This window comes from Typopeltis vanoorti, chromosome 5 (assembly GCF_054136105.1).
Source record: "Typopeltis vanoorti isolate ZY-2024b chromosome 5, IOZ_Tvanoo_1.0, whole genome shotgun sequence".
NCBI classification, from domain to species: Eukaryota; Metazoa; Arthropoda; class Arachnida; order Uropygi; family Thelyphonidae; genus Typopeltis; species Typopeltis vanoorti.
The window spans coordinates 146,475,312-146,501,956 of record NC_143553.1 but is presented as its reverse complement, the minus strand read 5'-3'; the positions used below and the strand labels follow the sequence as shown (position 1 = coordinate 146,501,956).

General features: G+C 37.7%; 1 protein-coding gene across 1 annotated transcript in view; it reads left to right on the top strand.

The window, feature by feature from the left end:
* The first annotated feature begins 19,844 nt into the window (after window positions 1-19,844).
* LOC150106918 (transcription termination factor 3, mitochondrial-like) overlaps window positions 19,845-26,645 on the top strand; it is a 44,563-nt gene continuing 37,762 nt past the window's right edge. Inside the window, exon 1 of the mRNA XM_090392821.1 lies at window positions 19,845-20,238. Within this exon, the coding sequence (XP_090248947.1) occupies window positions 20,090-20,238 (149 nt within the window). The 5' untranslated portion in view covers window positions 19,845-20,089. The remainder of the gene's footprint in view (window positions 20,239-26,645) is intronic.

Sequence of the window (26,645 nt, the reverse complement as noted above, 5' to 3'; positions counted from 1 at the left end):
CATCATGCAAGTTTTAAAGCTTATTATCGCAGTGAAGTTCGTGTTAGAATTATAGCTGAACTCGATTATATAAAAGACCAATCTGATGTAATTGCAAAAAAGATTTTCCTTTCTTGATGCATTGCAGTTGGAGGCAGTGGCATGGAAGCAAATATCTGAGAAGACTATTGCAAACTGCTTCCAAAAAAGATGGATTTTTTAAGATAAACTCTGAAACTCCTTCCGAAGAATTTGAATAAGTTATAAAGGAAATTTTTGATAAAACCCCAGACGGTATGTCAAAAGAAGAATTTGAAAATAATTTGAAATATATATTGGTTGGATATTGATAACAACTTTGAAGTGGTGGCTACAATGACTGTGTCGGAAATATGTCAAGCTGCTTTCGATGAGAACTGTAAACTAATAGAAGAAAGTGAATCTAATACAATTATAGAAGAACAGATTTTAGAAACTCCTCCAACCAATACCCAGATGCAAGAAGATTTACGAATACTTCGAGGTGTGAAACATACTGCGACAAACTTCGAAAGGCATTATGAATATGAGCAATTTATTCATGAACTGCTATATTCAAAGACACGACAAACAACACTAGATAAGTTTTTAAAATAAATTTTATGTTGGTGGTTATTAAAAAGTTGTTTATAACAATAAATTGAAATAAATGATGCAATTTTTTATATTCTTTGCTTAATATTATCAGTCGGTTATTGTTATCGAAAAGCGACTATCCCAAAGTGATCACAATAAGCGGCGTCTATTATATTTGCAAATGATGCATGTGGTACAGCGTCCTCTATCGGTGAAAATTGCATGTAATTTTTTCTTTAAAAAAATCAGCTAACGTCTTTTTATTCCCGTATACGGGGAGTAGGCGAGGCCATTTAGCCTTATCTATCCGCCAAAAAAATCCCCCTCCTGACGATTCACTTTGGTGCAAACGGCACTCTATTATAACAATTTTTCTAATTTTTATGAATTATTGAAATATCTAGGAACTTATGGGAACCCTGTATATATCAGATACTGCCTTTTTATCCACTTGGAAATAGTCAAGTGCGTTTGTGTTTGTGTATATATATATAATATATTAAAAAATTCAGCTAACGTCTTTTTATTCCCGTATAGGGAGTAGGCAAGGCCGATTTAGCCCTCTTAACTTTTGAAGACTGAGTGGGCAGTTCAGTCGCCACTGGTACCCAATCAGAGATAGCTGGAACAAGGCTATCACTAATTAAGTGGCACACAGTGAAGAGATGGCTCAACAAGTGCAGCCATCACGTGGTCCCTAACGCTATATTTAATGTCTGAAATAGTGTGGGTTCTACGGTCGATTTTCTTCAGTTTAAGGGACGGTAAATACGAGTTCCGGGAGAAAAAACCCACTTGCTGTGCCAGAGATCGACTAACTCGGAACTAGTTGAAAAAAGGCTTAGAAAAATTTCCTCTAGTTGCCGACTAGATTTAAAACGAAGTTTTCCTTCGTTATGTACATTCAGTGTATTAAGAAAAGTATTTGGAGACCTTACATGCCATTAAAATTTCGGATCCTACCACATGCAAATATCCAGGCAGTTTCTGCATAGGTCTGGTAATAAAAGGTTGAATGTGCTGTCAGGTGTCTTCAGGTAGGTGTATCAAATGCAGTTTCCGACATTTTGTTTTCTCAAATGATTTCTTCCTATTGCACTGTATTCGATGTCAAGATACGGCGCTCAGCTGACTCACACACACACTTCCAGCCTGGGATGATAGTTGGGTGTCACATCTGTCGTCTTTCTGCCCTTAGCATTGCAACTTCTCTCAGTTGAGCATCAGTTGCCTATTAGAATGAAAGTTGATGGTGCTACTGGAAAATGGAAAATGCCTTGGTAGGCCATCTTATTATTATTATTATTATTTCGGGCGACTCCAGGAGTCCTTAGACTCATGTCCACACAACTATGCAATTACATTCTCACAGTATCTATCATACCTTGTCTTGAACTCGTTCACCGTCATAGCACCCACAACAGACTCTGGCAGCTTATTCCACTCATTTACCACTCTAAAAGTAAAGAACCCAGCTCTAACACCCCTGCTAACCACACTCTTGTCCAGCTTCCATAGGTGTCCCCTAGTTCTCCCACCACCAGTCCTGATCTCAAAAATATCCTCTGAATTAATCCTATAGAATCCCTTTAGCAATTTGAATGTCTCAATCATTCTAGTTTCTGAACTAGTTTCTGCAACCCACAAATCCTCAACCTGTTCTCATACGGTTCATTCCACAGACCTGTTATCATCTTAGTCACTCGCCTCTGGATCCTCTCCACCTCCTCCCCATCAAGAAGGAACCGAGGTGACCAAATCTGGGCACAGTAGTCGAGATGAGGTCTTATCAAGGCTCAGTACAGAGGTACAATAACTTGCTTGTCTTTGCTCGTCAAGGTATTTTTTAACAACCAAGTGAGTTGATGAGCTGTCCAAGATCTTCACTCACTGTCCAAGATCGACGAGCTCTAACTCGGAATGTTCAAGCATCGCGCACGTCATCAGCAGCGGACCTCGCAGTCAACTTGAAAAATGCTGCAGGACATCAGTCAGCATTAGAGCTATCTACAGAAAGCTGCATGCATTAGGCTACCACGACAGAGCTGCTGTGAAAAGTCGCACATCACCGCACCTTCAGCACCAGATGACGCTTGAGGTTTTGCTCTTCACTCCGTTCCTGGACCATAGATGATTGAAAAAATTTCTCTGTGGAGCGAGAAATCACGATTCGAAATATTTCAGTCTGATGGTCTTGTTTTGATCTAGAGAAAACCTTGGGGAACGGTTCCAGCAGTACATCATACAACTGTCAAGTCGGGTAGAGGTTCAGTAAAGGTATGCGGGTGATTCAGTTAGATGGGACTTGGTCCATTGGTACACATGCCTAAAACCATTGCATCTGATGGCTACCTACTTTTGCATCTTGGACAACTTCATGCATTCGACGCTGTGGAAGTACTTCGGGAAGCACGAAAATGCTCCATGCCATACTACACTGCATGTCTTAGACTGTTTTCCACAAAACACAAGTGTTAACTACAAGAATCAGATTCAGACCTCAACCCTAACGAACAACTCTGGGACGAATTAGACTGAAATCGCTCCACACTACAGAGATCGTCATGAGCATCAGCCATCGCGATAGTTTAAGCAAGGAATGGAAGACGTTTTCCTGTTGCAACGTATCAGAAATTGGTTGAAAACATGTCTGAAGGGTAATTGATGTCATTCCTGCAAAAAAGGTGGTCTTATTCAGTACTAGAAATGTAATTATTTTTACATATCTGTTCAAACACACGAAATGCCACTTGACCTATAGCACATTAGTGCGGCGTGTAGGCAAGAGGAAAAGAAAAAAAGGAGGAATCTGAATCTGTTCAGATTCAGATTTTCTTAGATGTTCAAGGTTCGCTTGAACATCTAAGAATTGTAATCTTTGGGGAAAGGACAGAGTAGAGCAGTCTGTTCCAAGGATATAAGTAGAATGAAACAGACTGTTCCAAGGATATAAGTAGAATGAAACAGACTGTTCCAAGGATATAAGTAGAATGAAACAGTGATGTTGGTTCGACGAGTTTCAATATCTGTGTTAAAAGAGCTTTGGTCAGTAATGACACTTGTTTTAATGATTTTGGAGAAGAGTAGAGAATAATAGTGGCCAATTCAGCAGATCACGGTCCATGAAAGTATCTGTAGAAGAGTCACAAGGCAGAATTTGAACGCATGATGAGAGAGGGATTGAAGCGGGTATGTGAGAGAGGAGTAATTAATTGGTCTGATTATCCCTTTGTGGATAGAGTCGAGCAATCATAGAGATAGGCTGACCATATTTCCTTGAGATAACAACGGGAGACATTGGGATGGCAAAAACGTGCCAGGGGTTAAGTAATATTCTTCATACTTGAAAACGTAAGACGATAAAAAAAGTTTTATTACATAAACATATTATTTTTGCCAAGTTTTTTGCAACCACCAAAATTGGTGTTAGTGTTATCTGCACAGAAAGCAACAATTTTGTTTTGAAAGGCAAATTTGTCATTTACTTCATTCAACATAGCACACTGTATTATTTTTTTATTTTATTATTTGACACCTCAGAGTCCAAAGACTCATCGAGGGAGAGTGTGCCAACAGCATCGAACGATTGGTTCCCTTCCAACTACTAACCGCGTTCAAACTTACTTAACTGAGCCATTAGTAGCAGAGGCTCTACTAATCGACTAACGTTTGCCGGCATAGCGGATGTTTCACGAAGTAAGGAAATAAACTCTATAATTTTGTCTTGAACACCACAATTTGGGATAAAGTACCACACAGCGATTCGAAAAAGTTTGATGTGTTTTTAGTTTGATGCATCTAAACTAACTAATCCTCTATATTACTTCGCCCAGTATGTGTTATGATAAAACGTTGGTAATTCCTGCTTCTGATTTGGTACGTGCTGAAGAAAATTTTGCTACATAAATTTTATTTATCAATGTTGACAAACAGTCATTTGCGTGAAAACTTTGTCCGTGACGCACAGTATAATAAGCAACAAGAGCGTCACTTACAATTTTATCGCTATCACTATCACGTCTCACCATAAACGAGCTGATGTTTTTATCTGAAGCCAGTCTTTTCAGCATCCTTATGTTTCTGGCTACGTAAATGTTGGTTGATGTCACTTCTGCCTCCATGAGCAACGGAAAAATGGACATTACAATGTTGGCATACCACTTTTGTTTCATCACTACACAGCTTGTCCAGCTTAATAAATTTGAATTCTTTCTGGAGATCGTCATTAAAACTGCAGTTTTGCCTCTTTGACATTGCAAGGATAGACTTAAAGCTTTAAAAAATAAGACTTAAAACTTTAAAAAAAAATATGAAATTTAAACCACCAGCATTGAATAACAAAGCCCCCGGTTAGCATACAGGCAAAATAAAAACTAACGCTACTGCAGAAGAGACGCCGCGTCTGAGACGCGCAAGTGTTGCCAACGTGCTTTTTTTTCCTCTCAATAAATTTCTGCAGATATCGATATTTAGTATCGAACAACGATTCCATGGTTATACAAATTACTGATATCCATGATATTGATATACGATCATAGGTTATGAATAGTAATTTATGATTGACTAATATTAAAGTATATTTATAGTTTTTATTAAAAACGAGTCAAATTTCACATTTTTATTAAAATGACTGGACGGCCGGGAAATATGAAAAAAAAAACGGTCCAGTCCCTTTCAAAACGGTACGTATGGTCAGCCTACATAGAAAGGATTTTGGTGCTCCACTCAAATAGGGAGCAATATTCGATGGCTGGGCGTATTTGGGCTTTGCATAGAGTTAGCAACTGTGAAGGTGTGAAGAAGTGTCTTGTGCAAAAAAGAACAAGTTTTTAGTGGCTGCAGAAGCTACAGTTGAAATGTTCTCCTTCCAGGAAAGATCTGAGGTGCAGGTCAGTTCTAGAAGAGAAATCTGATTTCGATTAGATATCTCAGTATTACTGAAGGTAAGGGAAAAATGGACAAAAATCCTCGAGTTCTTTCTTGCAAGAGCTTAGAAGGGACTGAGTTTCTATGGTATTGAAGTTTACAAGGTTGTCCTTTCTCAATTGAGATATATATCTAGAATATATGAGGTCAGGTCTCTGGTCTTGATAGATCTTGAGTATTCTGATTCTTGAATACTGCAAAGTTTGTCGAATGAAAAGGATGAATGCAGTATGGACATGATTGGTAGGCTCAGAGAGAGAGAGAGAGCAGGTCATTCATATACAAGAGGAAGAGAGTGGTGAAACAATAGAACCCTGGAATGTTCTGCATTGTTGAATAAATCTGAGGAAAGCAAACCGTCCATCGTAACAAGTAGAGAGGAAGTTGGCGATCCATTTGCAGACCATAGGATGACTTATCAGTTGGTGTGATTTTAGGTGGTGCAGTTAGAATTCATAGCAACTGGACAGTAATTTCTTGGTTGACTTTTATCATCCTTTTATGGGATGGGCTGGATGTGAACCTGTTTCCATTTTGTAGGGTATATGCTAATCGAATCGCAGAGATTGAAAAGGCTTTACAGGGTAGATGTTAATTCTGGATCGCAATTTTTTACGACCATAGGTGGGATACCATCAGGACCAGATGCATTGTTTATGTCCAGGTTATTTAGGATTCTTTTGATTTCTTTTTCTAGAAAGACCATGGGCGACATGAAGGGAACCATTCTTGGTTGAATGGATGAACATTGCAAGAGAAAAGTGATGCTAGTAATTTGGCCTTTTCTTTAGATGAAAGTATAGTATCAACCGGATGTGAGAGTGGTGGAAACCTGTGTGGGCAGAAGTTGCACCCAATGGCATTGCCAAGGGACCAGAAGGAACGACTGCCATTTGGGCAGGAAGCGAGTTTATGGCATTTGGCCCTTGCAAAGTCTATCTTCGTGATGGTTCTTTTACAACTCTTACGAGCTGCAGAGTGGGCGGATGGAGTTTTTGTCTTCAGCCATTCGTGTTAAATAGACTTGTTTTCTTTTACTTACAGCATTGGCACTTTTTGATTACCAAGGCTTGGATGGTAGCTGAAAGTTTGGAATGGAATGAAGGATGAAAGACTTCATTCCCGTGAGGATGAGTTCTGTTATTCGGACTAAGTGTTTGGATCAGAAGAGCTGAAGCAGTAGTCCCATCATGGGAAGAAGGAAAAGAAGTCATGGAGGTCCTACCAGTTGGTACCTTTGTAGTGCCAAAGGACACGAGACTGTGAACTAGTCAATCAAGGTAGTTTTGTGGTAAAAGAGATTTGTATAAGGTTGTGGTCTAAGTTGCCAAGAGTTGCCAACAACATTATATCTGGAAAGGGATTTTGTTATGAAGAGGTAAAATGTATTGGCAATTTGAAGGGGGTTTTCAGGTATTCTGGTAAGAAGATTGACAATCTGAAATTGGTCGTTGCTGAATGCAAACATCTCAGCATCCCTGCCCGCTTGATCAGTGAAACTGGAGAAGGGGTACCAATGTGAGTTGTGGACATTGAAGTCCCCAAGAAGGATGACCTCACTATTGGGGAGTATTTCGACTGCAGGAAGTCGAACTTTAAAGAGAGATAGTTGGAGGAGTCAGAGTTGTTGGTGGATTTTGGAGAGCGATATAGAGAGCATTTGAAAATGGTTCATTGGTTTGGTAGAAACATTGCGAACCAAAGTACATGAAACGGTGGGAATACAAGGGATTGTAGTCTCTGGAATGGTATGTCGGTTCTGATGAATGCACAAGTGCTGCCCTTCTGGCGAAAAGAGCTCGGTCATGTGTAATTTGGGAGTTGATGTAAAAAGTGGCTGTTGACATTGCCAGTTGGAGTTCTAATAAGAATACTAATTCTGGTTTAGATAATTGTAGGAGGTGGTGGTGCATGTCGTGTTTATTGCTGTTAAGACCACAGATGTTAGTGTAGTGGATGTGGAAACTTTTTTTTTGGTAAGAATTAATATTGATAGGTTGTTTCATTGGATTTCTGTTGTTGTTTTTTTAACATTCTTTTGGTTGGATTTTTGATCTTTTCTATGGTTGGATTTTTCAATGAGAATTTTTAACTATTTTTGTTGGAAAAATTTTGACGTACGACCACGTATTGTGTCAATTCGTAACTTGATGGAAGTCATCCCTCAAGTTACGAATTGGCACAATACGTGGTCGTAGGATTTCACGCTGGCTGATTGGGCAGCCTTCAAATATTCGTTACAAACTGGTTCGGTCCCGTGTACTGCCCACCGGCCAGTCTGTGGAATTGTTTTACAGCTGTACCTCGAATAAGGAAGGGCCTGATCCCCTACAGTGAGATTAATATATCATTGAGGGTATCTCTCACTGCATGTGGGAAGAGTGGGTGGGTCAGAATTAAAATGCATTTTTTCGAGAACTTGAACAACTTCATGCTTCTGATTATGGGGGAGTACTTTTTACTCTTCCCAAATACACAAATAGAGGGCCAAATATTTTTCTCAAATTACTGTGTGTGTGTGTGTGTTGTGGAAATACTTTGTATTTCCACAACTCATAGACACAAAAACGTTGTATTTTTCAAGTTGTTCTATCTAACGTTCTATATAACTTGAAAAATACAACAATTATGTATTGAATTTTTTGCCTGTAATTCTCAGTTTTTTGTAACTTCAGTTTTTATTACTGTGTTCTAGCTTTAGTGGATACCTGAAGAAGGCTGTAAAAGGTTGAAACTAGTTGTATCATTTTCATTAAAACTTCATATTTTATCTCGATTTAAGTCATTAAATATTCATTCTTTAAAAAAAGAAAAAATTATATATATATATATTAGCGTATCCGCTCTCCAGCCTAAAGGCTATGGGCTAGAATCCCACCGCGGGAATGGATGTTTGTGATTGTCTGTGAAAGCGGTGGTGGTCGGCGGTAGATGGCATTAGTGTAGTTGGTGGATTAAGTGAATGGTAGAAACAAAGTTGCCTTCCCTCGATGTATGTTTGGACTCCCCTCCCTGGAGGTTTCACGTAATAATAATAATAATAATACAGTGGCGTATATTTGCGGAGGGGAGTCTCTCTCCCCCCCCTGGCGGCACTTGGCTTTTAAGAAATCTTGCTATACTGTCTACTGAACAGCAACTGAGTGATGAAAGAGACTTCAACAATGTCATCGACAATTTTGCTAAAACAACATTCTAAAAATAACATTTTAGAATGTTGGAATTAAAGTTTTATTTCAACAATAAACATAGTGTTTTAGTTTATTTTCCTATACATCGTTTTGACTTTTTTGTAGTGTTTTTGATGTGTTTTTGAGAGGGGTGGCAAAAGCTGTAGCTACGGCACTGTGTGTGTGTGTGTGTGTGTGTGTGTGTGTGTGTGTGTGTGTGTGTGTGTGTGTGTGTGTGTGTGTGTGTGTGTGTGTGTGTGTGTGTGTGTCTAAAGTTTTTTACCTTGGGGCGGCTGCACATAGTTCAGCTGCAAGCTTGACTTTCTTGTCTGTTTGCTTACTTGGGAAAAAGGATTAAAAAACCTAGCTTATAAAATTGCTTGGTATCTTTAATATATATATATATATATATATATATATATATATATATATATATATATATATATATATATATATATATATATATATATATATATATATATATATATATATATATATATATATATATATGTGTGTGTGTGTGTGTGTGTGTGTGTGTGTGTGTGATCACTAATTAAGTGGCATGCAGGTGAAGAGACGGCTCAATAGTATCGCCATCTCGTAGTCCCTAACCCTAAGACAATATTTTTAATTTCTGAAAATAGTGTAGTTTCGACGGCCGACTTTCTTGATTTTATATGACGATAAACCCGAATCTCCGGGAGAAAAAACCTGCTTGCGCATGTCGGCAACTAGATTCGAACACCTTTCGTGTTCGAATCTTGTTGCCGACATGCGCAAGCAGGTTCAGAATATATATACCGAATATAACGGTATATATATATATATATATATATATATATATATATATACACCGTTATATTAAAAATCAATGATTGCCTTTGGAAAGCATTCTGTAATGTTTAATGGTGGAGGTTTTTCTTTCCTTTCGGTCTTGAAGTTATTTAGTAAAACAGCCTTGTGTGTCCCCTTTGGGAAATGAAAAGGGTTGCAGATTTATTTTTAAAGAAAATAAAAATAAATACAACTATTTATATATAGACAAATGCTAGGTGGTGTTGTGTGTTGTCGAATTATTAAAGCGTTATTAAATGGAAGATCAAGTAGTTTAGAAGTGCAGACTGACTTCCCTCTCGCTATGATTCTTTAGACTCCTTGGAGATGTCACGTAATAACAATACTTTGTGTGCGTGCGTGCGTGCGTGTGTGTGTGTGTGTGTGCGTGCGTGCGCGCACGGGCGTGAATTTCTGAATCATAGATTTCATAGCTTACCAACACAGCAAACCAATAAGTAATAACCAACTGGTATCATCCTCAGATAAGTTTAGAAATAAGCTTAGAGGATGAAAGCTGAGAAATTACATCTCATCCAAGACCAAAAAAAAAAAAAAAGCATGTATCATATGTAACCAAATGCATGTAAAGTACGTATTACATGAAAACCAATGTATGTAATGTATGAATTATATGTAAACAAATGTAAGTAATGTTGTATCATATGTAATCAAATAAAATAAAACGTAATGTATGTAATAACTGTAACAAATGTATGTAATGTAATAAAAAAAGTAAAAAAAATTATTATTATTATTTGTTGTTGTTAATTTTGAAATATAAATGTAACAGATAAAATGTAGGAAAAATAAACTAGTATATATATTTATACAAATTTAGTCCATAACCAATATTGTCAAAATGAAAGAGATTACTCTTAGCATATATTAATCGTTGTAAATATGTATGTGAAAAAACGTAAAATACAGTGTTATTATTAATAAAAAAATATTATTAATATTATTTTCAATTTTTAAATAGCATTGTGAAAAAGTGAAATAAATCCATTCACCATTCCCTGCTGATACCAAAAAAGAAACTATGAATATAATTTGAGAATTAATTGAACTGCAGATGAAAATATAAATGTAAATGACAAAGTGCTGAAAAAAATTACGTATATTATTATTATTATTATTCCTGACCCCTCCAAGGAGTCCGAAGACTCATCGCGGGAGGGCACCTACAACTGTCTCAAACACTATACCGAACCTCTACTGCGAATTATCTCCATCAACGCCATCTACTGCCCACCTCTTCCACCACCACCACCACCACAACTAGTATGCTATGTCTGTAAATTGCGTGTTTTCTGAAGGGCAGATTTGTCTGTATGCGGGATGAAAAATCCGAGTTTCCGGGAGAAAAACCCTGCTACATCCGTACGAGATCGGCTAACTCACCATCGATTGAAAAAGTCCATATAAAGATTCCTCCCGTCATGACGAGAACCGAATTTAGGCATTTTCCAATTGAAGGTCACAACGTACCATCGTTCTTCCAATTGCGCTATGGTGGCGCTTAATTTTAAGGCTTCGAACAGCATAACTTCGAATAACTAAATAATTATTATAACTTTTATAATATAATTATGAAATTTTAATATGCCTTAAAAACATGTTTACAGTTTGACCTTGAAGTAATTAGTTGGTGTTGATTCAATGAACAACGTGTTAGGCACAGATAATATTATAAAAATAACAAACTATTTATAGGGCTACTTTTAATACTAGCAGTGTTACTAGTCTGTCTATCTGGAAAGGACTTTATGTAATGTCTAATTAAACGGTTTTCAAAGTGTGGAATGCGTCAGTTTAGGAACATGAGAGTACATTTCTATAGTAGAGGAGGGGATGCAAAACAATGATCAATGTTATTGTTTCTTTTCGAGCATAACTTCCACATATATACTCAATAATTCATCTACTTAGTTCAACATAACACAGCATTAAAACTCTTCATTCACCTGTGATTAATATACTAAGTTAGAAATTTACGAGCTGTTATTTTTCAAGTAGCATCTTTCTGTTGAAGGCCTGTGTAGTTGAATGGAAATGACGCTTGCGTCTTCTGCGCTACGCCACCCAAAGATCAATTTTAGTTCAAGTCTAGCCGCCGACTGACTTTGTTAAGCCCTTTTTTTCGACCGGTTCCCGAGTTAGTCGATCTCTGGCACAGGAAGGCAAGTTTTTTCTCCCGTCAAACTCGAGTTTTTCTTCCCGGAAACTCAAGAAAATGGACCGCAGAATCCCTGTTTTTCAGATAGGGATATATCCTGTTAGGGTTAGATACCAAGGGATGGCAGTACTTGTTTGCCACTTATAAAATTAGTTATAGTTTTGGGCGAGCTACCTTTGATTGGCTACCGCTGAAGATTGAACTGCCCACTCAGTTTCTAAAAGCTAGATAGGGTTAAAAGGCCTCGCCTCCTCCCTGTAAAGGAATAAAAGGCGTTTTCTGCTTCATTTTTTTCTTTCTGATATTTACTTTTAATTTGGTTTGAATATAATTGTGTACTATCAAAAAAACTCTAGGAACATTTTCGTTTTACTAGAATAAAATGCATACTAAGAACATCATAAGTCAATATTGTTGTATGGAAAGTGTACCATGAGCAAATAATCAGTCATCTATGTGAACCATAAAAAAGCAGGGAGATTATACGCCGCAATTGCGCAATTGTAACAATAGCTGAAGATTGCGTCATTCGATTGGAAAACTCCTGTGTTCGATTCTTGTCGAGGTGAATTCTTACATGGACTTTTTCGGTTGAAGGTGAGTTAGCCGATCTCATATGGTGGTAGCAGGGTTTTTTCTTCCAGAAACTCGGGTTTTTCATCTCGCGAACAGACAAATCTGCCCTCAGAACGCACGCAATTTATAGACAAAAATTAGTGTTGTTGGTTCTAATAGACGATAGATGGCGTTGATGGTAGTAGTGTCGTGCTTGGAGAATTAAATTGTGGTGGAGAGGATAAGATATATTTAGCGAAATAGAGTAGTGTGCCCTCCCACGATGAGTTCTTCGGCTCTGTGGAGGTGTGACGTAATAATAATAATAATCTTCTTCTTCTTCTTTTTCTCTTCCATCTAAGACAGGTTGAGTTTTCTCTTAAGCATGATCTTCCAATCTTTTCTATTCCTTGCCGTTCGAAAAATTTCCTTATATGTTCTGCATCCCGAGATGTTCTTTATTAATTTCAGCCAGATAATTCTTGGCTACCGGGTCTTCTTTTTTCAGTTGGAAAAGTATTGATTAGGACGTTAGGAAGTTTGTCTGCGTCCATGCATACAATGTGGCCAAACCATCTCAGTTGTTGTTTTCTAATTTTTTCTATTATTGTCTTTTTATACAATAATTCTTCCCTGACTGTGCTGTTTGTTTTCTTTTCTATCCAATTTGTTCTATTTATTTTTGCTTAAGCATTTCATTTCAAATAGAGCAGTTTTTTCTTCTCTCCTTTCTTAACTTTCCACGCTTCTGCTCCATAGATGACAGTTGGTATAATTATTGATTCATATAATTTGATTTTGGCTTGCTTAGATATCCTGTTTGTTTTCCAGATTTTCTGTAATTTTCCCATGTTGGTCCATCCTATCACTATTCTGTGTTTGATTGTTTTGAATTCATCTCTTGTTTCTGTTAGTTTTGATCCAAGATATATATAGTTGTCTACTTGTTCTATTTGTTCTCCATTTAGGGTGGCTGAGATGGTAGTTCTGTTCTTCCCTATTTTAGACAAGATAAATGAAGTTGTCTACTTGTTCTATTTGTTCTCCATTTAGGGTGGCTGAGCTTATAGTTCTGTTCCTCCCTATTTTCATCACTTTCTCTTTTGTATATTTATTGTCATATCATATGTTTTACAAGTTTCGTTTAGCTTGTTATCAACCTTTGTAGTTCATTTGGGGTTCTTGCAATAAGGACGAGATCATCCACATATTTTATATTATGTTTAAACCATTGACATTGATTCCAGGCTCATTGTCTATTGCCTTCTTTACACCTTCGTCTAGATATATGTGGAATAGGCATGGGGATAATGAGCATCCTTGCATTACTCCTTTTTGGATCTCTATGGATTCTGTTGTGAGTGTGTCCTTTTTAAGTATGCATTTGTCTTGAGTAATATTTCATCAGAACTGTATCATATCTTTGTCTTTTCCTTACTTTAAGAAGGGATTTCTCTGTTGATGCTATCGAAAGCTTGTTTAAGGTCTACAAAACAACAATATAGTTCTTTATGGTCTTCACAGGTGAGTTCTGCTAGTTGGTGCAATGTGAAAATCTGGTCTATAGTTGAATAGTTTCCTCAGAAACCAGCTTGTTTTACGCCTATCAGTTCTTCATAGGTGTTTTTTAATCTATTTTTATAATTCTTACGAATATTTTATAGGTATGGGAGAGTAAATTGATTAGTCTGTAATTTCTGCAGTTTCTTTTGTCTACTTTCTTGTATATTGAGATAATCTTTCTTCAGTCACCTGGGATATCTCCTGTTTGTAGTATTTTATTGAATAGGGTTGTTAAATATTCTATTCATGTGCTGCCACCATATGATCACAGTTCAGTAGGGATAGTATCAATGACTGGTGCTTTAATGTTTTAGTCTGTTTTATTGCATATCTAACTTCTTCTTGTAAAATATCTGGGTGGTCATTATTTTCTTCTATTGCTTGCATTACGGTTTTGTTTCCTTGGCGAAAGATAGTCTTAAAATGGTTTGACCAGATTGTTCTTATATCTTCAATATTCCCGGTTTCAGTCATCTTGTTGTTTATCATTGTTACTGCTTTTGCAATTCCTTCGTAATTTCTCTCATAGTGTCATGGAAGACTTTTAGGTTATTTTGTTAGTATGTTTTTTGGCATTTCTTACCTTTTTCTTCTACCCATTTTTATTTGGCTTTTTTCAGAGGTTATCAACTTTATAATTTAGTGCTCTGTATTTTCTCTATTCTCTTCATTGTTTTGTTGGTTTACAAGAATCTTGGCTTCTCTTTTCTATTCTATTCTAATTATGATTTCTTGGGATATTATTATTATTATTATTATTATTATTATTATTATTATTATTATTATTATTATTATTATTATTATTATTATTATTATTAACGAGATGGCGGCACATTTGAGCCGTCTCTCTTCACTGAGTACCACTTAATTAGTGATAGCCTTGGGCCATCTATCTCTGATTGGTACCAGTGGAGATTGAACTGCCCACTCAGTCTCCAAAAGTTAGATAGGGCTAAATGGCCTCGCCTACTCCCCGTTATACGGGAATAAAAAGGCGTTAGCTGATTTTTTTTTAAATTATTATTATTATTATTATTATTATTATTATTATTATTATTATTATTATTATTATTATTATTATTATTATTACGGGCAGCTCCAAGGACTCGACAGACTCATCGAGGGAGGCCTTAACATCATGTCAAGAACAAATATTCGTCTTTCACACGGTATCTATCATACCTCGCCTTAAACTCATTCACGGTCATAGCACCCTGAAGAGACTCTGGAGCTTATTCCACTCATTTATCACTCTCCAAGTAAAGGACCTAGCTCTAACACCCCAGTTAACCACATTTTTTCCCAGCTTCCATGTATGGCCCCTAGTCCTCCCACCACCAGCCCTATTCTCAAAAATATCTTCTGGATTAATCTTATAGAAACCCTCCAGTAATTTGAATGTTTTAAGCATATCACCACTTTTCCGCCTATCAACCAATTTTTGCAATCCACAAATCTTCAATCTGTTCTCATAAGGTTCATTCCACAGACCTGTAACCATCTTAGTCACTCGTCTCTGGATCCTCACCACCTCCTCCCCCATCAAGGAGAAACACTGGCACCCATATCTGGGCACAGTAGTCCAGATGGGGTCTTATCAGGGCTCGAATAGAAGAACAATAACTTGTTTGTCTCTGCTCGTTAAAGTATTTTTCAGTTACCAAGTGATTTGATGATCTGTTTTAGCCACTTTTGCCAAGTGTTCCCTAAACTTCAACTCCCTCTCCACCAACACCAAAAATCCCTGGCATCATCAATCTCCTGGAGTACGGTTCTACCAATGTGATATACTGCTGCTAATCTTTTCACTCCAAAATGCATTACCTTACACTTTTCCATATTACATCGACATCCATTTTCCTTATCTCAGTCCTCCAAACTATCCAAATCATCCTGCAAAATTTTGACATCCTATGCACTCACATTTGCTCTACCCAACTTTGCATCATCAGCAAACAAGTGAACATTTCCACTCAGATCCTTTCCTATATCGTTAATGAACAAATTGAAAAGCAGTGGTCCAAGAACAGAACCCTGCGGCACACCACTAATCAACAGCCGTCTTTTGGACTTCACTCCTGAATAAACCACTCTCTGATATCTCTCCACCAACCACCCTCCTATCCATCTCACCAACCTTATATCCATCTCCATCTGCTCCAGTTTACTGATTAGAGTTCCATGTGGTATCCTATCAAAGGCCTTGGCAAGGTCCAGTAGAATCACTGAAAACTCATTACCCTTATCCAGTTCAGTCGTTACTGTGTTATAAAACGTGAGCAAGTTACTGAGGCATGACCTACCCTTCACAAAACTATGCTGTCCCTGATAGAGTATCTCATTTTCCTCTATTCAATCCTGTATTCTTCTCTTGGCTAGTTTCTCCAAGACCTAGACAACGATTCCTGATATGCTAATCGGTCGGTAATTTACAATAGCAGTCTTGGAACCTCCTTTATGCAGTGGAACTATTTTCCCCTTCTTTCCACCCTAGGGACTAACCCAGACCCGAGGCTCAGATTAAACAGAATGGTCAAGGGTACTGGCAATTCTTTAGCCGCTTCACGTGCGACACGAGCTGGTATACCATCCAATCCCACAGATGTATTGACATTGAGGTTTTGTAATAGACTACTCACCTCCACCGCATTCACCACAATTCCAGTATAAACTTTTGGTTCATTCATTTCTGCAATGTCACCACGCGGATGATATATTCTTGCAAGGTGCTTGCTCAGTAATTCAATTATATCAACTGATTCAATTAACTCCGTACCATCAGCATTCTTTAAAATCATTCTGCCATATACATTTTTTCTTCTACTTGCAACATATCGAAAAAACTGTTTAGGATTGCCTTTAGCCTGCATGGCCAGTGTTCTTTCGTAATTCTTTTTTTGCTTTTCTTACCACACTCGTTACCCTTCTGGCCTGCGCTTTATACCGTTCATGTGCCTGTCGGTCACCTTTCTCCTTAAATTCCCTCCATAGTTGTTTCTTTTTTGTAGCTCAATCTTAATGGTGTTATTCATCCATTTAACTCTTACTTGATTTATTATTCGGACTCTAGGTATACAGTCAGCCATTTCTTCATGCAAACTTCTTTACCGCCTCCCATGCACTGTCAACTTCTAGCCCTTGCAGTTTTACATGCCATGGCACTGTACTACTCAATCTCCTAAGCTTGTCATACTTACCAGCCCGATAATTCCACATGTACCCTGTCTTAATTGTAAATTCCACACCTTTAGCCACCTCCCAAGTCAAGACCCGATGATCGCTGGCACCAATTTGTGGCAACGTGGTCATATTCGTTACAGCCAAATTCTCAGATGCAATTACTAGGTAAAGCACTCTCTGACCACTAGTATTTTCCAGTACATGCTGTCGCGGATAGTTATCCCTTAATTACTGCATAAAATCCAATTCCTTCCTCCCATGTGTCCTCTCCTCCTTCCAATCAATGTTACCATAGTTGAAATCTCCCATAATAATAATTACCCTCCTTCCACTCATTTCTTCTATTTGCTTATGCATACTATCTCCACCATCTATTCCATCACCTGATCTATAGCAGCACCCAACTGTATATTTTGTTCCTATAGTTTCAATCTCACACCAAATAGCCTCAAATGTGCTCTTATTTCTATCCTGCGGTTCCACTTCTATTTTCCTTGGCTGTAGCTTATCCGCTATCATCAATAACACACCTTGTCCCATTTTATTCCCCCATATCTCTTGAACACACCATACCCCTCACATTCAATCCCACTAGCTGTGTCATCTTCTGTCAGCCATGGTTCACTAATGCCAATAACCTGTGGTCTGGAAGTGCCAACCAAGGCCAAAAATTCTTCCTTCTTGTTCCTAATACTTCTGGCATTTGTATACATGACAGTGAAGAAGCCAATTTGTCCCATCCCTATTTTGATGCCTTATACTAACTATCCTATTCTGATTTGTGGTCTTTCCTACTCGCTTGGGCATATTATATGCATTCACACTCAACTGTCTTCCTAAAATCTGCATATCTACTCCCCCACTTAATAACTCTAGTTTCCTGGGTTCTGTACATTCACTTCCACCACATTAGACAACACATTTTCAACTCTCCGCACACCAAATCCATTCAAATGTATCCATCCATTTTATATAAATCCTTTCGCCCATCGAACACATTCCACACATCCACAAATTCCACACCACTCATCAAACATAATTCACGCATAAAGTCATTAGCAATTATGGCCCTCCTTCTATACTCTTTACTGTCATGCTGTGGCAACAGACTCGCCATCCTAACTCTCTCACTCTTTTCTTTTGCTACCTCAAGCAATTTCTTCGTATCCTCATTCATAGCCTTTTTGTTTCCTTTCAAATCATTTGTACTCACTACCACTATCAGTTCCTTCACCCGCTGTTTTTGCATTCTAATTGAACTCGCTTACATTCTTTACGGCTGCACCTGGTTGGTACGATTTTGTTAAACTCTCAACTAACATACCTCTTACTAGGGAATCTCCATACAACACACGCTTTTTCATTTTGTTTACACTCACTATCATACCCTTATTTTTTCTATCATACTTTTGCCGATTATTAGTCGGTACGCTTGTTAAAGATTTTTGCCAACGTTCCAGTTGCGGGTTTACTCCATGTATCGCTCCGCGTAATAGAGCTCTTTCACTCATGCGTCAGTGTCATCATTTTTATTTTCCGATGATTCATTCAATCGTTCTGTATGCTTAACTTCATTCTCTCTTACAACACCACTCTCACAGCTCACAGGTAATACCTCGCGAATAGTATTATTATTATTATTATTATTATTATTATTATTATTATTATTATTATTATTATTATTATTAGAGCCTGTATAGCTCAGTGGATGTGGCGTTTGCACACCACGGCGCTTGACCGCACGAAGGAAGATTTGGTTTCGAGTTTAGTCGACGACTAGAGGAAATTTTTCTAAGCCGTTTTTCGACCGGTTCCCGAGTTAGTCGATCTCTGGCACGGGCAAGCGGGTTTTTCCTCCCGGAAACTCGGGTTTTTCGTCCTGTAAACTCAAGTAAATCGACCGTAGAACTCACATTATTTCAGACATTAAATATATTGTGTTAGGGTTAAGGACCACGAGATGGCGGCACATTTGAGCCGTCTCTCTTCACTGTGTACCGCGTAATTAGTAATAGCCTTGGGCCATCGTTAGCTGATTTTTTTAAAATTATTATTATTATTATTATTATTATTATTCCTGATACCTCCAAAGAGTCCGAAGACTCATCGCGGGAGGACACCTACAACTGTCTCAACCACTACACCGAACCTCTACTACAAATCAACGCCATCTACCACTACCTCCACCACAACTGGTATTCTATGTCTGTAAATTGCGTGTGTTCTGAATGGCCGATTTGCCTGTAACCTGATACATCCGTCTGAGATCGGCTAACTCACCTTCGATTGAATATCGTCCAGATAAAGATTCCTCCCGTCGGGACGAGAATCGAACTTAGGCCTATTCCAATCGAAGGGCGCAATCTACCGTTGTTCTTCCAATTGCGCTACGGAGGCAATTTCCTCATTTACCGCTAATATCGCTGTTATCTAGATTCTCACTTTCGACAATGTTATCACTCATACGACCTGAAACACTCTTTAAATCCTCATATTCTTTACACTTTTTGCACACATTCACTCCACAATCGTTGTTTAACCAGACTCCAACCGCTCTTCTCTATGTACATTTTGCAAACGGTACACTGAATCAAGTCTTTCAAGTTAAGATTTTCAGCCAGATATGGCGAACTGGGCGCCATCTTTGTATTCCTCTTATCCACTGGTTATTTCGGGTTTGATACCTAGAGTGTCTTTTGAAATTGATAACGCTGTTTCTTATCCTTCTTTCCAGTATTTTCCGCTGTTCTGGAAGATGGGTTTTATAATAATGATAACTGTGAAATAAAACCTCTGCAAGTAATATAGGTGGCGCTGTATAATATAAATGTATACATGGTGTAACTACTAGCAGAAAGAAAATGTGCTTCATTAAATTGTTGTGGCTTTTTAACGTTGGTACAAATCAGATGAAATTCTCGTAACAACTTCAAAACGAATTTTAAAAAAATAGTTAAACTATGTATTTTTGTCGAACGATAATTTTCTCGTATACTAAAATTTATTTCAGATGATGCAATGGTATGTAGAATGATTCCAGTTGTGGAGTCATATGTGAGTTGTGTTTCATTGACAAGATAAAAGACTGATGGCCTCTCATTTATTTTGGCACGTATTTAGAAGGGGAAGAAAGATGCTACTCATCCGAGATAATGTAATTAAGATTTCGCAAGGAGGCTGTGTAACAAATACTTTAATTCCTCTATGCCATAGCAGATACAGGTTTTCTTTAGAATGGTAAGATTATGGATTTAGTAGCAATTATCATTACAAATAATAATTACTACTACTAATTATTAATTTTGTAATACGAACATCTCCATTCAGGCACAGGAAAATTTCGTGGAGAATGAAGCAACGCGGATATTGTAACCAGATGACAGTATGTATGATCACGTATTGATTTTGAAAAAGCATTCACTAAGGTCAAAAGGAACACTATTTAAGAGCTGTTATACATATATGGGAATAATGAAATACAGACACCATTAAACTCTGAACATCTTGTATAGAACAAGATGTTCAGAGTTTAATGGTGTCTGTATTTCATTATTCATCTCTGTCTCGCTCCTTGTATAAAACAAGGAGTTAGACAGAGATGATCCCCTATTTTCAACTCTATTTAATATTTATTTAAATTAAATAATAATGGAATAGAAAAAAAAATTAAGGTGTTAAAATGTCCTCTAATCGGGATTTAAACGCACTCCGATGTAATAACTATCTGGTAATTACAGATTCTGCGATAACCTTCAGAAAGCTATTCTCAACTTAAAAGAAACAGCAAAAGATTTTGGAATGATAATCTCAAAAAATCAAAATCAATCTCAGAAAAATCGAAAACAGTGGCTTTTAAAGGTCAAGATCCAACTATAAGTAAAATAGTAATAAATAGCAAAATTTTAGAACAAGTTAAATCTTGGAAGTTTTTTTTTTTTCCACTTGGTTAGACTATAATAAATTTAGTTTAATCCTTTATCCAAGTGTAAGCAAACAAGGTTTGCAACTGAAGTATCTTCAGGACTAAGGAAAATCATGGTAAAGGTGGACCAAGCTCTCATCACTTGTCTTAGTATCTCCCATAATGCAAAGCACATTTCCTTGCGGACATGTATAATGCTGTGCATTAAGGGAAGAGCCACTACCCAGACTGGTTTTGGCCTTTATTGAAGTCTCGTCAGTGGGAGCCAGACGCCCAGAGGTGGTGATACTAAGGTGGAAGTAACTGAGAAGTCACATTTACATATATGAGTTGCCAAAAGGTGTCTCACCTTATTATTAAATTACACTTGGATAAAGGATTAAACTAAATTTATTATAGTCTAACCAGGGGAAAAAACTTCCAACATCTTTCTCTAAATCCAGAGTAATTTAATAATAATGCGAGATACCTTTTGGCAACTCGTATAGGTAAATATGACTTCTCCATTACTTCCACCTTGGTATCACCGCCTCTGGGTCTGGCTCCCACTGATGAGACCTATATAAAGGTCGAAACCGATCTGGGTAGTGGCCCTTCCCTTAATGCATAGCATTTTATGTGTCTGCATGGAGATGTGCTTTGCATTATGGGAGATATTGAGACAAGGAGCGATGAGAGCTTGGTCCACCTTTACCTACAAGTTGCCTCAGTCCTGAAGATACTTCAGGTGCAAACTTTGTTTGCTTACACTTGGATAAAGGATTAAACTAAAGTTATTAAAGTTAAATCTCAGTATGCGTGATTTCACGTGCAGGTGTAATGAATTCTGTGCTTAAAATTAACCTGGTACAAATCTGGACTCAACTAAAAGTTTATAATATACTGGATTTACCATCTGCTATATTATTATTATGTTACATCTCTAAGGGGTCCAAAAATTCATCATAGGAGAACACACTACTCCCTCTACAATTTACCATCCCCCCTTACTTAATCCTCCAACTGTAAATTGTGTTTTTTCTTTCATGGCTGATTTGCCTGTATTCAGGATGATAAAAACTTGAGTTTCTGGAAGGAAAAAAAACCCTGTTACCTATGTATATAATTGGCTAACTCACCTTTAATTAAAAAAGTCCATATAATGATCATTATTTCATAGTGAAGAATTTATGCAGACACAACACACATAGTAATTACTTAACATTAATCAAGTAACAATCAACGTCTCGACCTCTGTATTAAAGTCATCATCAGGAAAAGATACATATGTACAAGATACAAGCTACATGACGTTGCACTATACAAAAGTAAAATGATCTAAATGTTATTATTATTATGTGGCACCTCCAGGGAATCCAAAGACTCATCAAGGGAGGGCACCTACTCTACAACTCTCTGTTTCCACCACTCATTCTACCAACTACAACTAACTGCAATGACAATGCCATCTACCAACACTAGTATTTCCACAGACAATCACAAACATCCATGTCCACTGTAGGATTCAAACCTGCAGCCTTTTGGCTGGAGAGTGGATATGCTAACCATTTAGCCAACCAGGCCAGCCAAATGTTTGTTAGTCCCGAGCGGGTGGAAGGAGGGGAAAATAGTTCCACTGCATAAAGGTGGTTCCAAGACTGCTGTTGTAAATTACCGACCGATTAGCATATCAGGAATCATTGTCAAGGTCTTAGAGAAATTAGTCAAGAAAAGAATACAGGATTGGATAGATGAAAATGGGATATTTTATGGGGGACAACATGGTTTTGTGAAGGGTAGATCATGCCTCAGTAACTTGCTCACGTTTTATAACACAGTGACAGCTGAACTGGATAGGGGTAATGGGTTTACAGTGATACTACTGGACCTTGCCAAGGCCTTTGACAGGATACCACATGGAACCCTAATCAGTAAACTGGAGCAGATGGGGATAGATATAGGGTTGGTAAGATGGATAGGAGGGTGGTTGAAGGAGATACCAGAGAGTGGTTTATTCAGGAGTGGAGTGAAAAAGACGTCTTGTGACTAGTGGAGTGCCGCAGGGCTCTGTTCTTGGACCACTGCTTTTCAATTTGTTCATCAATGATATTGGAAAGGATTTGAGAGGAAGTGTTCACTTGTTTGCTGATGATGCAAAGTTGGGTAGAGCAATTGTGAGTGCACAGGATGTTAAAATTTTACAGGATGATTTGGATAGTTTGAAGGACTGGGCTAGGAAAAATGGATGTCAGTTTAATGTGGCAAAGTGTAAGGTTATGCACTTTGGGGTGAAAAGAATAGCAGCAGTATATCGCATAGGTGGAACCGTACTCCAGGAGATTGATGAGGCCAGGGATTTGGGAGTGCTGGTGAATAGGGAGTTGAAGTTTAGGGGGCACATTGCAAAAGTAACTAAAACAGCTCACCAAATCACTTGGCTTATGAAAAATACTTTAACATGCAGAGAGAAGCAAGTTGTTGTTCCTCTGTATCGAGCCTTGATAAGACCCCATCTGGACTTCTGTGCCCAGTTACGGGCACCAGGGTTTCTTCGTGATGGGGAGGAAGTGGAGAGGGTCCAGAGACGAGTGACCAAGATGATAGCAGGTCTGTGGAATGAACCTTATGAGAATATGTTGAGGATTTGTGGGTTGCAGAAATTGGACGATAGGCGAAAGAGGGGTGATATGATTGAGACATTCGAATTACTGAAGTGTTTTTATAAGATTGATCCAGAAGATATTTTGACTGGTGATGGGAGGACTAGGGGCCATGCATGGAAGCTGGGCAAGAGCGTGGTTGACAAGGGTGTTAGAGCTAGGTTTTTTACTTGGAGAGTGGTGAATGAGTGGAATAAGCTTCCAAAGTCCGTTGTGGGTGCTACAACCGTGAATGAGTTCAAGGCAAGATATGATAGATACTGTGTGAATGTTGAATAGTTGTTCCAGACATGATGTTAGGGCCTCCCTCAATGAGTCTGTCGACTCCTTGGAGTTTCCCGGAACAATAATAATAATAATCGTTTACCCTAGCCTGACATCTGATGAGAAAAAAAAAAATCTGGAATTATATTAAACAATTTCTAAAGACCTTTCATATTGAGATTTTCTTCCGTCTGAGATTGTTCTGGTTGCTATATGGGTTGAAGTTGGATCCTCCACATTCTTGGAATAATTAATCCATCATTTTTGTTCAGATTTGGATGATGTTTCAGCATTTCACAAGCTTCTTTGAATTTTCTTTCAAACCAGGTTTTGGTGCAGTGTAGGGAGTTAGTGCCTTTCCAGTCAATTCTGTGGCATGTTTGGAGTGCATGGTCTGATAGGCTTGTTTTACCATAGTGGAGGTATTTATGTTCATCTTTTTTGATTGGGATGGTGTGTCCTGTTTTCCCTATGTAAGTTAGGTTACGAGTACATTGAATTTTGTAAACCCCTGGGTGGGCAAGGTATGGAAGAGGATCTTTGTAGGAGCTAAGTAAATTTCTTAATTTTTGCTGGGGGTTTGAAGGCTGTTTTAATGTTGCATTCAAGTAGTGTTCTATCTATTTTTTCTGAAATGCCCCTAATGTAGGGTGTGGCTATGACATTCTTGTAAATTTTTTTTGCTTTTAATGGAATTTTTATGGAGGATCTTGTGAACTATTTTTTTTTTAAATGTAGCCATTTTTTACAAATGTTTAGTTAATGATTTCAAATTCTTGGCTCAGAGCTTGTTCATTGGATCAGATTGTAGGACTCTGTGTTTGAGGGTGCTGATGACTCCTAGTTTTTGTGTTGGATGGTGGTATGAATTTTTATGTATATATTAGCCTGTATGTGTAGGTTTGCAGTAAACACTGAAGGAGAGGCAGCCTGAGGGAAGACATGTGACAAGTGTGTCTAGAAAAGGAAGAGAGTTGTTTTCAATTTGGATTGTGAATTGGATATGTTTGTGTTGTTTATTCAGGTGACTTAGGAATGTATTTAATGTTTCGCTGCTGTGTGGCCAAATGGTGAAAACATCATCCACATATCTGAGCCAGACTTTGGGCTTTAGGCTGGCTGAATCTAGATCTCATTGCTTGAAATCTTCCATCCTTTTCTTGACACACTCGTCACATATCTTCCCTCAGGCTGCCTCTCCTTCACTGTCTACCACAAACCTACACATCATACATAAAAATTAATACCACCATCCAACACAAAAACTAGGAGTTATCAGCACCCTCAAACACAGAGCCCTAACAATTTGCTCCAATGAACAAGCTCTAAACCAAGAATTTGAAATCATTAACCAAACATTTGTAAAAAAAAAAAAAAAAAAAAAATGGCTACAATAAGAAAACAGTTCACAAGCTCCTCCATAAAAATATCATTAAAAGCAAAAAGATTACAACAATGCCATGGCCATACCTTACATTAGGAGCATTTCAGAAAAATAAATAGAACACTACTTAAATACAACATTAAGACAACCTTCAAACCCCTGGAAAAATTAAGAAATTTACTTAACTCTTACAAAGATCCTCTTCAATACCTTGCCCACCCAAGGGTTTACAAAATTCAGTGTACCTATAGCCTACCTTACATAAGGGGAAACAGGACGCACCATCCCAATCAGAAAAGATGAACACAAACAGCATATTAAATACTTCCACTATGGTAAAACAATCCTATCAGACCATGCACTCCAAACATGCCACAGAATTGACTGGAAAGGCACTAAGTCCTTACAGCGCACCAAAACCTGGTTTGCAAGAAAATGCAAAGAAGCTTGTGAAATGCTGAAACATCATCCAAATCTGAACAAAAATGATGGATTAATTATTCCAAGAATTTGGAGGACCCAACTTCAACCCATATAGCAACCAGAACAACCCCAGACAGAAGAAAATTTCACTATGAAAAGACTTTAGAAATTGTTTAATGGAGTTCTGTTTTTTTTTTCTCTCTTTCTCTCTCTCTCTCACCAAAGGTCAGGTTAGGATAAATGATTAACAAACATTTAGATCATTTTACTTTTGTATAGTGCAAGTCGTGTAGCTTGTATCTTGTACATATTTAAATTTTCCTGATGATCACCTTAATACAGAGGTCTAAACGTTGATTGTTACTTGCTTAATGTTAAGTAAAGTAATTATTCTAACACGTGTTGTCTCCATAAATTCTTCACTATGAATGCTAACCACTGTGTAACCTTAAAAGAAAGATTCCTATTGTTGTGACTGAATTGAACTTAGTTCTTGTCCAATTGAAGGGTGTAATGTTTGGACGATAAAACAAAAGGATAAGGAGTAATAGCTATTGAAATAAAATTTATGAAAAAAACTAGCAAAATATATTCAATTTGGTTATAAAAGAAATGAAGAAATAATGAAAGAATTAAATTTGGAACAAATAATTCTTCTTCTTTCACTATGCCTTATCCCATGTTAAACGGGGTCGGCACACTGATCTTTAATCCTCCTGTTCCAAGTTCTCCAGTCCAGGGCGTCCTTCAGACTCCATCCTTTCTCCCTAAGATCCTCTGTCACCTTATCCCTCCACCTGAGCTTGGGCCTGCCTCTTTTCCTCCTTCCCTCTAACTCCATATACTCCATTTGTTTACCAACATACTCCTCACCCTTCCTCTCTACATGTCCGAACCACCTCAGCCTACTTTCTTGTATCTTTTTTGCCAATTGGTCCCACCTTAACCGTCCCTCTGATGTAGTCATTCCTTATCCTGTCCTTTGTCACACCACTCATCCATCTCAACATCC